The 17438-nt window shown below is 45.4% G+C and overlaps 1 protein-coding gene across 2 annotated transcripts in view; it reads right to left on the bottom strand.

The window, feature by feature from the left end:
- Positions 1 to 17438, bottom strand: part of SLC25A25 (solute carrier family 25 member 25) — a 33312-nt gene that overhangs the window by 11502 nt on the left and 4372 nt on the right. The window contains exon 1 of one of the 2 annotated variants that reach the window (XM_024192928.1): positions 771 to 1019. The exons of the other annotated variant lie outside the window; for it this stretch is intronic. Coding sequence (XP_024048696.1) covers positions 771 to 929 — 159 coding nt within the window. The 5' untranslated portion in view covers positions 930 to 1019. Of the gene's footprint in view, positions 1 to 770; positions 1020 to 17438 lie in introns of those variants that run through there. 2 annotated transcript variants of the gene reach the window in all.

The raw sequence follows: 17438 nt of genomic DNA on the forward strand, positions 1-17438 counted from the left end.
TAAGTGAAACATTTGTGGGTGATGCTATAGCCTTGCCTACGCTATGAACTCTTCCATGCAGGGTTTAGACATGGTTGCTGAAGCCGTGGTGAACACGGTTTGTGTTTGTCTACACTTGCTGCTAAACAGTGCCCAACACATGGTTAGCTGCACCCATTGTGAGAAAGGGTTCAAACTTCAGAGTAGACACAAGACCTAGGTGCACATGCTGCTGGATGCTAGGACACAAAAAGGGGTGGAGGACAAACAGTAATGAGGACGGGGCTAACACTACAATCCTACAGGGATTGTCTAAGAGCAGATAAGGCAATGTTAAGAAAGGAAACGCCAATCTCTTCCCCCCAGAACTCACTAGGATATTGTGCAGTTAATCAGCTGGTTTACTCAAGACCTCCTAAATTCAGCAAGAATGAACTATAGGGGAAGATACCTAAAACAGCCTCTAAGGGGAAAGGATATTTGGCTCCCATGTCCCCCCACTTCCACCCCCCCCACACACACACACACACAGTTGACTCCCCTTTAAGGGGAGGGAGGGAGCCTAAGAGGAAAGACACTGCCCTATAGCTTGCTGCCAGAAGCCCCTGCAAAGGGGTAGTGGAAAAGATGACGGCAGCCCATGCCTCTGGCTATAGGTATGAGCAGCAGGGGCCACAAGCAAGCTTGTTTCCCATACACTCGCCAAGCCAATTAGTCCAGAAGATCTTGATACATCACTTTCCCCACCGCATCCCCACCCTCCTTTCTGCCACCCTACACCCAAGCCATACCTGTTTCCACTGGCGGTAGGTAGAGACCTCCTGGGAAGGAATGAAGAGGCTCAGGCGGAAGATAGATTTGAGCTGGGCAGGGAGCCCCTTTGACTCAAAGTATTGGAACTCTGTCTGAGACTCCCCGAACACTGGCACATACAGACACAAGCAGAGCATGTTTCTGTACCAGCAACTCAGGTGCTGACCCACACGGCCAAGGGAGGATGGGAAGCGACCTGAGCGATCCTCTGCTGGAGCTAGTTTCAGTGCGTGGGGGAAAGGAAATGCCGGCAAGTCTCATGACACATGGCTATGAGCTGTCCGTGCACAGCTGCCATTGGCTGTTCAAGTCCTGCCCTTCTGCTTAAACGGGAAGCCTTCTTTGTGCAATACCTCCCAGTTAGCCAACCGGCACTGGCTTTGTGACAAGGCATGTGAGCTGCCTCCAATTACTCAACTCTAGGCTCTTTGTAAAGCCCAAGCAGCCCACGTCACACTCTCACCAGCAGAGTTAACTCTTCTCTGTCCCCCTCACTTAATCCCTTCTGCCTCCTCAACCGAACCGGGATGCAGACAGCACAGTCCCATGCAGCACCCACAGCACCGGGGCTGGGAGAAGCTGTAATAAATGTTTAAGTGTGTAGAGGGAGAGCTGCAAGAAAATCCAGCAGAAGCTTCTCCCTTCCCCATTTGTAATGCTCGCTGGATGCTCTTTGCCTTAGATTAGACTAGGCTCTTTGGGGCAGGAACCATCTCTTCCCAGCACACAGCACAATGCCATCCAATCCCGACTGGGCCCTTTGGTCAATACCATAGATGCTAATGCTAGGATTGAAGGGACTGGATTTCCCCTCACCCCGCAACCAATACTCCAATGATTTTCTTACTTCCTCTAAAAGATGCATGGAACACAGGATACTCCATACATCCACTGCCTTCACGCCACATTCAAGATCACCAGCTACAAGACCTCAAAAGTCCCATGTTTAAAGAAGGCTGTAGTATAACAGAGGATAATTAGCTCTCTGGTTATAAACAATCTTGGGAAATATAATTGGAGCTTGGGTGATGTCAACCATGAGGGAGAATTCCCTGAATGCCCAAACAGATCAATGCTGCAGCCCTGTTCTCGGGGACATTGAGAAAAGGTGGCCGAGAGACATGTGCCACTGTGACAGACTTGCAGGAAGCCAGTCGAAAGCAGGCTCCAGGTTAAGGTGGAATATACACTTCAGACTCAGTCTTGGAAAACGTGTGTGTCTAATTCTGAGACAAATTAAAATCTAACTAGCCATCTATGGAGCAGTAAATGTAAGCTCGCATGCTTACGTAGTAAGTGGTTAATTATAGATGGGAAAACGTGAAAAACACATTTTGTCCAGTTACAGCTTACACTGCCAAATGGTCTGGGTGGATACAGTGTTTTTCCCTGGTTCTCCCATCTATTATTAAGCCACTTAATGCTTTCATCACTGGTGCATGGAGCAGTATAGGGTTGGTCAGGGTGACAAATGGGGTGTGCTGTGAGGACTCCTTACTGAGCACAGATATGACTACAGGCTTCTAAATGCTTGGCACTTTGGCGCGTGGGCACTAAATATTCCCTGGCATTGCTGTATACAGATAGAGAAAAAGCAACAAAAAAGACCACACACCAGGCTGAGGGTTCTGTAATCAGTTACAGGGCTATTAATTGCTTCCCATAATCCTCTGCATTATTAGAACGTAGTTTAGTTTAACAGGAAGGTAAAGTTGAGTCCCTGTCCCTAAAATCTGCCATAGAAAGGCTACCAGATGAGAGATGGGTGCAAGAATCAACATTCAATTTCCAGCGTCCCAAAGCACTATGATCTGTCTGTTCTAGGGGAAAGGAAGTTCATTTGCTGGACTAGTTTAAACCAGTTTAGCAAATAGTTAACCTTGCTAGAGCAATAGTTTGCAAATGATTATGCTCTGGCCACACTGGCCAGACAAACTATATGTCAGAACCCGTTTAAAAACTAGTTCAAACATTCTCTCCCTCACATCCTAGTGTTCAAAAAACATGAAAAACTTTCCACCGAATTTTGTTCATTAGGGTGAAATTTTAAAATGTGTCTTTACAAGCTGATCATGGAGTAGCAAGCCAGTTACATGGACTGGGATTATTTTAGTCTGGGGCTTTAATTTGAGGAATTTACAAAAGCAAGTCATGATCTATTAAGCAACGTTTAGTATTCTCCCAAAAGCTTGGCCATACTACAGCTTTCATAACTCCTCCCCCAGGCCTCTCACCCCACTGTGCCCCATAATTTCACTATTACCTAACAAGGCTTAACCTACTCCCCTGTGACGTCTGTCTGCACACAGAACAGGATCCTCTCACCAAATCCAGATCCTCTTAGAGATCAGCTGCAGAAGCTTGTGTGATTCACAAGCCAATAGTGCACCCCTCTTTCCCCACACTTGCCCAAAGACCAATCTTTGCTACAATCATCAGCCCAACAGAGTCAAAGGCAAATGCCTCCTACAAGGCCGACTGAACTGGCTTTTCCCATCGGAGACCTACTCCACTACACAGTGATTGAGAAGCCCCCGCCATCACCATCCACGCATGCTTTCCTGAGTTCCCAGGCGTCATTCTTTGTTACAGCCGCTTGACACCACAGTTGCTATGACAGCACAATGCAGCTTTTCCCAATGAAATCCACCTACACTTGGCAGCGGGAGACAATGGACAAAACCGTGCGTTTCAGGGAAGAAACGCCCACCATCCTACGTCAACGTAGAGAAGAGAAGAGAAGGGCAAGAAAGTCATTTTTTCCTCAGCTCTCTGTGAGCTGAGGGGTGAAAACATTATCTACTATCTGTTCTGAGTTACAGCACAATGAACTCAGAGGAGGAGATGGAGTGCAACTTGAGTTTACATCAGCAACTGCATTTACAGAGATGAATGCAAAACAGGAGAGAGTGTGCAGATATCAAGTGTCTAGATCCCATTTCAAGAAGCTGGAAGGTTAGAAGTATCAAAGCAAATTGCTCTGTAAAGCATCAGAGACCTGGGTTACTGTGGTACTGAGCACTTATTTCTACATGCTTTAAACAATGAAGCCAAGTATAGTGAGTGCCTTTTGGAAACTTCAGCAGTGCCACTGTCCAGCCCACTCTCCATGCATCTGCAATATGTGAGGCTGAGCTGCAATGACTCAACTACTTGGACTCTAGAAATACAGAGAAAGCTACACAAGACCCCTACCTCTGCTGCTGCTTCACTGTGAATCTCTGGAGTATCCTTGCCTTACTCCTAAACTACCCCTTCCACTGATCTCCTTTCCAGATAGCAGGATGGATGAGATGGGGAGGTAACAGTCATGTGACAGATCCATACCTACTCCTTTCTTGCAGTGAACTCCCAGCAGCTGTCTCCCACCGAGACCAGCCCTGCCCTGGAAAGGGCACTGCCTAGATCCAGCTTTTTTCGGCTACAAAGGACTGACCTTAATTTGCCATCAAGAGGGCTGAAAGCTTACTTTCAAATCATTCATAAACAGCACTTGGCACTTTAAAACAAATCCTCATGTCAGTTACCAGTTGCAACATCTTATTGGAATGTTAACTATTGCTCTGTACATTCCCGTTTACAGGGGACATTTTTTGGAAGACCACCCCAAAGGACACAGTACCAAGATTGGATTCAGTAATGCTGTGACTTGCAGGAGTATCCTCATCCCAGCAATTCTCATGACTTCCCCCTCTTGTGGGCCTCTTAAGTTAGAGAGCCGCTTGTCAGTGCCTCATCCCAAGCATTCCCAGGTGAAACGCTAGAATTTGATGACATGAAAAAGTAATATAGGACAGTACTAAGGAGACAAGATGAACGGATATCTGCTTTTGATATCCATGCTATTTATTTCCTTTCCCTGGGCAGAAGCTTGGCATTAGCTCAAGGCTTGCTCCCTATCTGAAGTCCCCTCAGCGCAAATCTTCCCTGGTTGCATAGAGTATGTCTACACAGCAATAAAAACCCTGCGGCAGGGAGTCTCAGAGCCCGGGTCAATTAACTCAGACTCCTGAGTTAAAAATAGCAGTGTAGATGTTGGGGCGTGGCCTGGAGCCTGGGCCCCGAGAGCCTCCCCACTTTCCAGGTTTCAGAGCCTAGGCTCCAGCCCAAACGTCTACACTGCCATTTTTAGTCCCACAGCCCAAGCCAGCTGACCCAGTGCTGCAGGTCTTATTGCGGTATAGAACCTGAGGGTATGGCCATCTCCTGTGCATTTGTGTCACCTCCAATTTTAGTGCTCTCCATTAGTCAGGCCATGGTTGAATTTACACCAAAACACATCTGCCCAGAGACATGAGGCAACTGCACTAGGATAGAGGGTTTTGTTTTTAAATTTAATAGGTTAAAAAAGCCTCTGGAAATACTAAGGCCAGGTCTACACTACCACTTATGTTGATATAACTTACGTTGCTCAGAAGTGTGAAAAAGCCACTCCCCTGAGCTACGCAAGTTACACCGACCTAAGCGGCGCCCACACATAGCTACCGCCTCTCGTGGAGGTGGAATAATTATGCTGACGGGAGAGCTCTCTCCCAGCGGCATAGAGCATCTTCACTAGACGCGCTACAGCAGCATTGGCGCCATTGCACCAACATAGCGCTTCTAGTGTAGACTAGCCCTAAATGCTGGACTGGGCCACAACTCACTGGAAACGTCAGCTTGAAGGCTAATGTGCTTTTCCATTGTGGCACAAGCAGCTTGGTGGACCACTGCCGGTCCCTGGACCAGTCTGAAAACCACTGTGTCTGAGGGGTTGTCTACACTACCATGCGGGGTCGATCTAAGATATGCAACTTCAGCTATGTGAATAGCGTAGCTGAAGTCAACGTACTTAGATCTACTTACCACGGTGTCTTCACTGCAATAAGTCGACAGCCGACACTCTCCTGTCGACTCCGCTTGCGTTTCTCGTTCTGGTGGAGTACCGGAGTCAACGGGAGAGCGCTCAGCAGTCGATAAATCGACCCCTGCTGGATTGCTCGCTGCCCGCCAAGCCGGTGGGTAGTGTAGACAAGCCTTGACTATTGCTCAGCAAAGGAATAAATAGGTCCTGACTGGTAATTTCTTTTGATTTTGTATTTCAACTCCTGGAAGTTGGAGTATAATTAATTGTACAGGACAGAAAGTCCTAACAGGACACAAACGTCAAGGAGTGGACAGGGATACAAAATGGGGGAAGAGGGCAGTTAATCATTTGTTAATTCAATACAGTCCATAGCAAATTAAAGAACAATAGCAGCTAGCCAAGGCTACAGGGAGGGGAGAAAGTAAAAGGTAAATATTTCACATGAAGGTAACTAAACTCCAGGAGAGCTGACCTCTTCCACTCATGACAACCAGATCAAGAGTGACAGATGCTGGTGTGATTGGTAAGCATGCCAGCACATCACATACCCATCAATATTTTACATACATGTGGGTGAAAAACAGCCTGATAACCACCTCCACATAGCCATCACATCAAAGCCTGTGCAACTGTAAGGCAAGGACCACGGGGATAAACAGAAACAGTTCACACTGGACTATGGAATCTGCTTCTTAACATCAGGTTTGTTCGTACAAATGAAGCCATCACAGCATCTAGCTCTCAGGCATAATAAATATTTATATAGCAGCTGAGGAGCTCAAGACACTTTTACAAAGGGAACAGAGAGGCAGAGGGATTAGACGATTCACCCAAGGTCACAGACATTCAGTGGCAGAGCTAGGAATAGATCCCACCTCTGCCTCCCATATCCCACACTAACCAGACAACAGTTCCCCCTACATGACAGCAAAGGTACATGAGCAGCCCCAGTGCTGAGCTAGGCTGTCCCCATCCCCACCCTCCCACAGATTTCAATTATACTCCAACTTCCAGGAGTTAATTCTCTCTCCACTGTCAGGAAGCAGCCTCCCAAGGTCATGGGAATGTGTCACACAGGGAAGGAATGAGACAGACTTCAGCTTCATCCCCACTCTCAAAGAGGGAACATTGATCTGGAGAGGCAGACTGATCCTCTCAAAGGCAGAGGACCCATTACTCCCCTAGAAGATACACTAGAGATCTTTAACCCCACTCATTCCAGGCTTCCCCTCACAGCCTGCTTTAACTCGTCACTGGCTTCTCTGTCTTTCCCCTTCCTATCTTCTCTCCATTCACCCTTCATGCATTTCTTTTCTTTAAAAGGGGTACCCAGGTCCCATCACTGGGCAACCAGCAAAGAGGAATAAGTCCCTGCAGCTCTCTCAGTCAGGCCCAAGCAGGGACTGCCCCGTCCAGTGGAACCAGAGCCACAAATTCAGCCCTGCTTGCTTCAATCCAATGCCTGAGGCAGAAAAGATTACAATCACCTCCACCACATAATCCCAGCCTGTTCATCCCAGTAACAAGAACACAGAAGGCTTTTAAAACAGCATCTATACCTAGTTCCCTGCCTGGTAAACTGGACCTTGCAAACCACCTATCATTATCCCTGCTGGTGGCCGACCATCTGTCTCAACAATCTTCCCTTCCCCTGCTCCCATCACTTGGAGAGGTTGTACCTGCCTGCCCCCCTTTTCCCCAGTCCCAGTCACTCCCTTTGTAACAAACCATATGTAATCACAGCCTGACCGCTCTTCGCTCCCAACCACCACATTAACTTCTACAACAGGGAGCATTTGCCGCCTCTTTAAATAGCTAAATAATCAAATTAAGAGAAGTAAAATTGTACCCAGCCTATACGGTCACATGATCCCAGGCTACTGTACATTAACATACTGCTTAACCGCCTTTGTCTAGCTGCCCCAGATACAAGGAATCTCCTTTTGTTCTCTAGCTATTGTACTTGCCCCCCACGCCCACTCTCCCCCTCCTCAGAAGTTTCAATCTTCATTCCAGTCCCAGTGTCCTTCCCTATCCTCTCCTCGGAAACTATTCTTCATTGCCAAGGTGTAAATCCTCCTGCCTCTCACAGGCTCCAGCGCTGTGCGCCATTTAGCTAATGCTGTCTGGCTCTTGCGTGCTCAAATACCCTGGTTTCTCTTGCATCTCCTGAGGCATCACCCCACCTATCCAAGTTACTAGACTATTTCTTAACCCTTAACCAGTCCCCAATGCAGGCGTGGAAGTAAATGAACCTCACTATTAGCCCATATTATTGTTTCTTGCCTTCTCAGACTAAGCCTCCGCTTTCAGTTGCCAAGGAACCTTTGGGCTCCAATATTTCATCTTGCTCCCAAAGCAGTTTCCCTGGAGAGGTCAGTCCTCAAAATATTTCGTGATTAGGGTGGCGGGGGGGGGTGGGGGAGGGAGAGAGGGAACTACTGGCAGCTCGCTTACTTACACTTCTAGCAAGCCCACACCCAGGATCACTCTACCTCCTTGCCAGCTGCCCCGCCGCCCCCGCCCCTACATCATCCCTCCCTTCAGGGAACTCCATTTTCACACTCCCTCATCTCCCCCAACACCCTTTGTTCCAGTAGGCCAGGCACGTGCAACCCAATGCAAGCCAGCCCCTATTCAGGAACCTCGGAAGCTCTGTTACCTTTGGAAAATGCTCTGCGGGTCCAACCACCAGTAAGATAGTTGGTCTCCTTTCAGTGGGATCAGCCCCTCTGTCCTGTGGCTTCCCCAACAGGTTTGGCCCCTGGTCCCCTGGGTCTGGAATTGGGGTCGTCTCTCTGGCCCCATTCTCTTTTCCTTCTGCAGGACCTTGGCATATGGCCCTGGTAAAGAAGCTGGACAGAAAACGCCAGAGGGTCTGCAGCATTGCTACTCCAGTGAAAGTCCCAGTCAAGGAAACCCTGCAATCAGTGGCTGCCTGCTGCCAAGGATGTGACTGCAGTACCAAGCCCTCCAAACTAGGAATCCGTTCCGCACAGCCGCCAGAAAGAGATTCAAGCCAGCAACTCCAGAGGTCCAGTTGCTTTACAGGCTATTCCTGCAGCTGATTCCTGCCTTTTGAAATTGCTGCTACTGCTGTCGTGCCTGGCCTGATAAGCAGCTCACTGTACAAGAGCCTCAGAGCTGGTGGCAACAGACAAAGCTCAAGAGCTCTGGCATGGAGAACCCGAGATACTGAGCTTTAGAGGAAGTCTGGACAGAGAAGCCAAGATGCTGAGCTTAATATGAAAGCTAAAATGGACCCTTTCACTCTGGGAAGCTGCTCAAAGCTACCAATTAATCTAGGCTCTCCCTGGCTCATCTAACGCGCATCAAGTGAGCCGAAACCCTGAGTATCCAGCCTGCATTCTCACTGCAGCAGTGCCCAGCCAATCACCTCTCCCGACACTAACATGTTCATTATTCAAACCAGCAATCTTAGCCCAATAGAAGTGTGCGCAACCAGACGATTTCTTTGCATGCAGCCAGACAGTCCTGCAGAGAAGCACTGACTGCAGCCTGCAGAATGAGGCTGGATTAGCCAAGTAACCAGCAGGGTTGGAGAGGACTATATTCAAAAAAAATACGCCGGCTCTGGGCATCTAAACCACAACCCTGACATGGCTACTTTATCATACAGAAACGTGAAAGAGGATAGGAATCACACATACCTGCTTATGACTCAGCAGTTGCAGCTGAATCTATATCCTTTGTTAGTAGAGCAGATGGCTCTTTATAAGCTAGAGGCCTGTGGTCCCTAGCCACAACTGAATTGACCTGTAAAGCAGTGGTTCTCAACCAGGGGTACGGGTACCCCTGGAGGTCATCAGAGGTCTTCCGGGGGGGGTACATCAACTCATTTAGATATTGGCCTAGTTTTACAACAGGCTACATAAAAAGCACTAGCGAAGTCAGTACAAACTAAAATTTCATAGACAAGGATTTGTTTCTATTGCTCTGTATTCTGTACACTGAAATGTAAGTACAATATTTATATTCCAAATATGGTAAAAATGAGAAAGTAAGCAATAGTTCAGTAATAGTCTGCTGTGACACTTTTTTATTTTTATGACTAATTTTGTAAGTTTTTAAGTGAGGTAAAACTTGGTACACAAGACAAATCAGACTCTTGAAAGGGGTACAGTAGTCTGGAAAGGTTGAGAGCCACTGCTCTAAAGGAAGGGAGGGGCAGGCAGCTAGTCTATAATAGTCTTATCCGTAGTACACTAGCTGCTTGGTGTTGCATTACTCTTCTGGCATGTGGTTTTAACTAAGATACAATGACATTTACAAAGCCTTCATGGCTCCTTCTCTTTCCACAGGCTCTAGCATGCAGTGGTTAAAATGCAGCCCGCTAGTCAAATTCAGCCAGAGTTCTGTGATGCGGCCTTTAGATGGTCCTATGAGAGGATGCATGGTCTAGTGTGAGGATAGTCTTTTTTTTTTTTTGTCAAGGTCCAGACTCCAGAGAAAACAAAAACACCAATAATGATTATAATAAGTAAAATAAAAAGGTTTCAGGGTCCGTTCAAAAGCATCTGGTGGTCTGGATTTGGCCCATGGTCCACCTATTTACTACCACTGGTCTAGTAGATACAGCAGGGGATTAGAAACCAGAAATCTCTCTTCCCCGTCTGAACTGTAAAATGGTTGATATCTTCAGATGAAAGCCACTACAGAAGTATTAATATGGGAAGGTGACTCAGAGATTATAGGTCCCAGCATGCTATGCTCCACCTTGATTTAAGTGGCCTGGCTGTATTAAAGAGGAGTTGTTGGCTCTTTATTTAATGCAAATTAAAGTGTTATCCTCTGGATCCTGGAAAATTGCTAGCATAGCCAAAGATAATGCTGGACAAAGGAAGAATGGACTTAGGGAGAATATTTTCCTCCCAGAAACCTCCTAGGGAGGAGGAAAAGTTGCTTATTGTATGTAGTTGATTTTCCATTGTGGTGATCTATCTTCAGCGTTTTAACTTATTATGACTACAGAGACAGTCATTTACAGCCCAGGAAGTTATACAATTCTGCAGATGTTTTGTGTGAAACTAGCAGCAAAAGTTTGCAAAGCAGTTATAAGCTGTAAGAAATGACAAGCTATTTTGCAGATGAGCTTGTAAGGATGTGCATGTATCTATGTATTTATTAACATTACAAGTCCACTTAATCACTTATGTAATAATTCAAGTCATGAACGATCATGCAGCAAAGTGGGAGAAAAGCTCAAGTCTGAAGCTGGTCTTCTCCAAGCGTGCAGAAGACTTCACATTACAAGCATATCTGCCGAGTTTCAAGTGCAATGTACAGGCCTTTTGACTCCACAGCATCCCCTTGCTAAGTGACTATTTTTTACTGGTCCTGCGTTATAGGAGACAAGGAGAGAGAGGGGTTAGGAAGTAAAGAGGAAGTGATACAAAGTATGAATTTGCAGGGAAAACTACACTTACCTACCACAGTCAAAGCATGGCACAAGAAAATTGTGGTTTGGATTTTACTCTACTCAGAACAGTCTACAAGAAAAAAGTGGAAGCAGGAAGAATACTTTTTTTGTAATGTCTTGACTAAGCAGTATTGTTGTAGCCATGACACTCTCAGGATATTAGAGAAACAAGGTGGGTAATGTAACATCTTTTAGTGGACCAACTTCTGTGGGGGGGGGGAGGGGTAGAGAAGAGAGAGATGAGCCTTCAAGCTTACACAGCGCTCTTCCTCACGGCTGGGAAAGGTACCCAATAACTGTTCCAACAGACAAGTTAAAAGAAAGTAGGAAGATACAGCCATTTAAAACATTAGCATTGTACTGCCATAAAAGTTAGACCATTCTTTAGGCCTCGGACATTGTAAGAATCTGAGCTGCAGGTTTCCTGGTTTCTCTGACAGAGTAATACCACAATGACTATAAACAAATTGAAAGAATCATTCCATACCAGACTCGTTTTAAATTCCTTTAATTTTCCTTTTAGGTCAAAGTTCCTCACTCTCTCTCAGCCCAAGCAATGAACTATTTGGTTTTTTTTTTTTTAGGTGGACAAACCTGGCTGGAGTAACTGAGTAACAGCTCTTGCAAACCAACCTTCCTGTTAGTGTCTAAGCCTGCAAGAGAAGATGTGTGGACAGTGGGCTTCTAATTCAGATTTGCTGTTCAGTAAGGCCCATTCATACAGACAACTAAAGTTACACACCAGTATTTCCATAGTTTCTCTGCTGAAGATTAACCTGAAGTTAAGCTGTAAAATTCTTGGCAGGGACTGTATCTTCCTTTGTTAGTGCAGAGCTGGGCACACTGCTGGTCTTGTGCAAGGGATGACATTATTGCTGCGGGGTAGAAATCTAGCCAAACCCCTTTGGGTTTCATCCTTCTAGTAAATCAGGTCTTGTCAGAATTCTTTCACTGCACTAATCTAGCAACTGCTGTATGCATAGGTAGATTTTCTAATCCGTATTTAACAGAAGCAAGTTTTGTTCATATCAAGTGAAGAACACCTCATATTAGGGTTACAAAAATAAAGCCAGTTAAGGGCAGGATGTTTAGAGGGGCGTTCAGTTAGCACCAAGATATTTGCCTATAGCACTGGGGACTCCCACAAAAACACCATTCTACCCAAGGCACCAAAAAGTGACAGACACTCTATAATCCACTCAGATATGCAACAAATATTGACACCAACCTGATGTATGCATCTCAGAGGAGAACTAAGAGCCATATACTGAAATTGACCATGGCAGTTTATATTGAAGACCAGGATAGCTAATGAGTAAACATGGACCTCTGGCTATACCTATGCCCAAACTGAAGTCCAGGCTGGTGGTCCCCTGATAGTGGGCTGGTCACATGTTGGCGCTCCTTGTTTCCAGCTGCTTCTACAGGTCCCCAGTCCTCATGGAGAGAAGCAGCGGGAGGGGCCTCTTTAAGCATCTGGAAATGAAAAGCAGCCAACCTAGCTGCCTCTATTAGGGGTCGCTGCTACAGGAGCAGCCTCGGGAACCAGAGCCACTAGTGGGACTGGAATGTCCAGGGCAGAAGGTAACAAGGCAGCCAGGCACTCTGCTCAGGGGACAGAAAGAAGTACAGACAGGAGGGGAAGATGAAAGGAAGAGCAGGGTTAGGTTATTTTGAAGTTATGACACTAAAGTTAAATGCACAATAATTTCCTCAATATTACTTTGCCATGGGAGTGATCACTGTAGTTACCCCTGGGATGTTCTGCAACAAGGAAGTGGTGAGGGTGGAGAAAAAGAGGGGACTTGTAAGCCATTTATTAAGATCGGGCCCACACTATGAAAGTTTGAAACCCTTTGACCTATTGTTTCCCACGCAGATGGGTGCCAGATGAATCACCTTCCCTTTCCACCCACACAACCGTAGAGTTCAATTCAGTCCAGAGAATTTGCCTTTTCACGCTGTTTTTTAAAACATCTCCCTAACTGAGGAAGTTCAGTGTGTTTCAGTGAGAACTCATTGACACAGCTAGCTAACATCACAAGAACGTGCGGGGGGGGGGGGCAAAAAGGGAGCTGCAGAGGCGCTGATTGGATTGCTTGTAATGGCATCTTTCATCCTTCTCCAGTCACCAGGAGCTAGAAGCCACAGTAGCCTCCCTCTCTAGTTTCCCCAAGTGACCCTGCAGGAATGAACAGTGACTCATCTGGTTTCAAAGCTGCATTGGAAACACCCAGCTGAGGACAAGCACTGGCTGCAGATAAGCAGTCCCGTGATACTGCATTAGCCCTGCGTGTCTCAGCATAGGAGAAGTTATACTATTTGTCATCATCAACCTTTTAGAACTGAAATTGTTGGAAAAATTAACAGGATTGAGTATGTGAACTTTTCACACTCCAGAGACAGAGCTGAAATACAGCCTGCAGTGCTTCTTGCATCAGGCAGTCAAAACCAGACATTCTGGCCATTACTTCTTGGGCAATTAAACAGGGTGGTGCAAAAAAAAACCAAACACTTTCTAACAGTCAGCTGTAGTAATGCATCAAGTAAATGCTACACTGGTCCCCTTGCTAGATACCTGTAAAGAAAGGTACTCTATGGTATAAATCCTTTTTACAATTTCAAATGAATCATTCCAGGTGGTTAATAATTGCAAATCATCATCTGGGAGCCTGTGCCAAACACAAGGGTATGAAGACTGCAGATGAGGGGGGTTGGTACATAGAGCCCATCAGGGTCACTGAACAGGGAGTACTCAGTAAGATCATACAGATCACGTGAGGAGTAATGAGGGTGGATAGGAAACGGGGCAGACTAAACAACGCAAGATTAAAAAGCGGTTCTCTCTCCTGCTCCAGTAACAAATAACTTAAAACCCCAGACAATTCCCAGTTACAAACTGTAGTGGGTTAAACCCCAGGAACATAGCTATCAAATTAATTTTCTCCCTCTAGTCCTGAGCCCCAAGCTTATTCCCACACAGCTCCTGAGGTGCAATAATGCACAGGTCCTGATCTTCCTCAAATCTGCAGCATTTAGGGAAATTTATTTAGCCCAATGTAGATACCAAAGGATCCTGCCATCCCGTGTGTCTCATAATCTAACAGATTAGAGCTCCTACTGCAGCATCCTTTTCTGAAACCCACTATAGCGGTCAGAAGTGGTCATGTGACTAGCTTTAGCCCATGGATAACTTCTCCATCATTTACACTCCACGCTGAATGTGGGGGCAGATTGCAGTTACCTTAGCTACTTCTGAGCTTCAATGTGGGGGGAAAAGCTACACTTCCCAAACTTCCAGCTGTGTTCATGCCAGTGGACATCAACTGTAGTGAGACTGTACTATCAGTGAATGGTGACATCAGTAAAATATTACCCAGCAACATGTGAGGCTGACCCTGGATGATATAATATACTAAATAGGCTGCATGGATCTCCAACTCTCACCATTTTGTGAAACTTACTCTGAATAAGAGCTCAAATCCTTACTGAAATGGTTTTAGAGCTATTTCAACCATTTAGGAGTCTGTCTTACTTTTAGGCAGGTTCTTAACTTTTTTTTATTTTCATTTATTTTTCCTAATTGGAAGAGTACCAATGGGTGGCCCTGTATATTGGGCTCTTGCCTACTTTTATTTCTGATGAGTGTTTGGTTTCCTACCACCACTCCCTGTATCAGTCCTCACTTGCAGCCAGGACTAGAAGAGGCAGTTTCCCAAAAGCAGACATTGGGGTTAATTTGCCCAGTTCTCCTCACCAATTGTTCATTACTCCATGGAATAGGTCCTAAAAAACCAACAATGCCCATGCGGCACGGTCAATGCCCTTGGCTACAGAATAAGGCCACATGTGTTTTTGATTCTGTAACTGCTTGTGATCTATAGTTTCCTTTTGTAGGTTGTACCTGCAACAAGTCTCTGCAAGTTGGTTGAGCTGTTCTGCAGTTTCCCCCATTTGGCTGAAAAGCCAGAACATGCATTATCCACCAGGAATAGAACATCTCAGTAACAAGCAGAATACATCTCTGGAAACGACATTCCCTCATTGCGTGCTATTTACATTTTTAAAAAAGCATGCAAGAGGCATTGCTACTTCTGCATCACACAAAGGTCAAGCCTGACCTAATACAGAGGCTACTTCCAGCTGAAGACACCTGATAAGCATCATCAGCCTTCTCCAATTTGCTGGAAGTGCAGACTACAGAGCAATCTATTTAATTGAAAGAATGTTCCAGGATCACATGCCCAAATATGACAGGACATCTGACCCTCCTGATATCCCAGCATAAGACACCAGGTATTGCATATGTTGCCAAGTGCTCTGCTTATTTAACTAGGCAAGAAGGGGTGGGGAGTTGTTATATATGCATTTAAAAGTTCTCCCCCTGGCTACTCTCAGCAACAATGCGTAGCTTGCCATATGTTGCAGCATTTTATACCTCTAGCAACAAAGATGAACCTCTGGGTGGCCAGCACTGAGCTCAAGAAGTGCAGCTCAAGATTTTCACCAATATTAAGTGAGCCCTAAGAATTGAAGACTCCCATTAAATCCCAGCTGAATTTCTCACTGGCTCTGTGGGTCAGGGCAGAGTGACCAAGGCAGACAGCGAACATGCCAAGCAGTTCCCCAGATACAGGCACTCTCACAATCCAACCCTCTAGCACAGTTCCTGTCTTGCATGGCTACTGGCCAAATCTTTTAATAGAATGACCCCGTAACTGCAAGATTTGCCTGTCCCAAGGCCAATCAGTACATTCCTCATCTGCAAGGAGGTTTTGCTGTGGCGGTGAGGAACTCTTTGGATTGATTATGAAGTGTTCATTTTGGTCCTAAACTGAGGAACACGGTATGAGTTTTGTATTCCATCTTCTACTCCTCACAAGGCTTCCGAATACCATTTACAGCTAGAACACCTCTGGCCCACCCGCCTACAGAACTGGTGCCATGATGTCCTGGTACATGAGAAAAAAGCTGAGATTTCATCAAGCGCCCACCAACAGGAGAAGAGATATTTCACTCCCTAGAGATCTTCTAATGTATTCCTATTTGCTTACCAGCTCAAGGAAGGTTATACTCAAAGGTGCTAAGCTAAGCCTGAGAATTTCACGAACATGCAAACCTGCTCTAAGAACAGACACAGAACATCCACAATACTCCCCCAGGACAGTTAGTGAACTGTTGGCAAATACCTCAAAGCAAGCAAACGACTATAGTCCACCATTTATAAAGGAAACAATTTGTAATTTGTTTGATTTCATTCATATTGCAAAACCCTTAGTCAAGTTAACGTTGAATCAATAGGTCACACTGCCTCAAAACTCTGTAAGTTACTCCTTTGGAAATTCTGCACCCCTGTGCAAGGCAGAATTTGCACATAATTAAACAAACTAGAAGCTGGGCTGGGCTCAGGGAGAGGGGGTGTGGGTGACAGACTGGAGGGGCAAAGTTACCCACCCCCCGATGTGCCCAGCTGGCATGTGTACCACACCAAGACTGAGGCGCCCAACAAAAGCATAACAGCGAAACACAAACTGGGTTCTCATAGGGGGTTCTTTAACTCTCTAACAATAGAGACAACAAAAAAGTCCCCCCCCGAGTAAAGACATACTTGCTGACAGGTACTTTGAAATAAATTGCTAAAATAATTGAAACTGGTGTGATTGTATTGTGTTATTTTGATCAATAAAATATGCAGAATTTTAAAATATTGTGTGCAGCATTTTTAATTTTTTGCCACAACATTCTCCCAGGAATAGTAAGTGCAACAGAAGGATTCATAACATGTATAGTAAAATACAGTTTATCAAACATACACAGGATTTTAGAGACAGTGTAGCCTGGATTAAAGAACACCTATTGATATCATCCAGTGCTTAATACTTTCAGCTTAAACAGTGGAATGACTGAACAGAACTGTGTCATTCACTGGGCCCACCAAATTTACGATTAAAGGTATCTTCATCCGAGAGCAGATTTTGTTTATTTGTGTGGGGTTTTTTGCTTTTTGTTTTATTACTTGGAACAAAATACAATTTTTCCTGCTTTCTTTACCTCTAAGTTACTTACAATATACTCATGTTTTCTATGGTATAAATACAAACTGTAGCCCAAAACATTTTGCAAAGTTAAACAATTACAGAGATAAAGCTCAAAAGGGGTGAGAAATTTAAAAGTTAGTAACAAGGGAGAATGTTTTCAGCCAAGATCTGAAAGGAGAGGGAAGATTGATTAGGCAGAAAATTCAACACAACTACTCCAGATGGTAGCATCTACAGTCAAGAAGGCAAATGATAAAGACTAACACAGACGGGAGTAGAGACAGACAAGTTATTTGAAGACATTTGAGAAAAAGTCCATGGT

The sequence above is a fragment of the Terrapene carolina genome, unplaced genomic scaffold (assembly GCF_002925995.2).
Source record: "Terrapene carolina triunguis isolate 2854851 unplaced genomic scaffold, T_m_triunguis-2.0 Scaffold238, whole genome shotgun sequence".
Classification (NCBI taxonomy): Eukaryota; Metazoa; Chordata; order Testudines; family Emydidae; genus Terrapene; species Terrapene triunguis.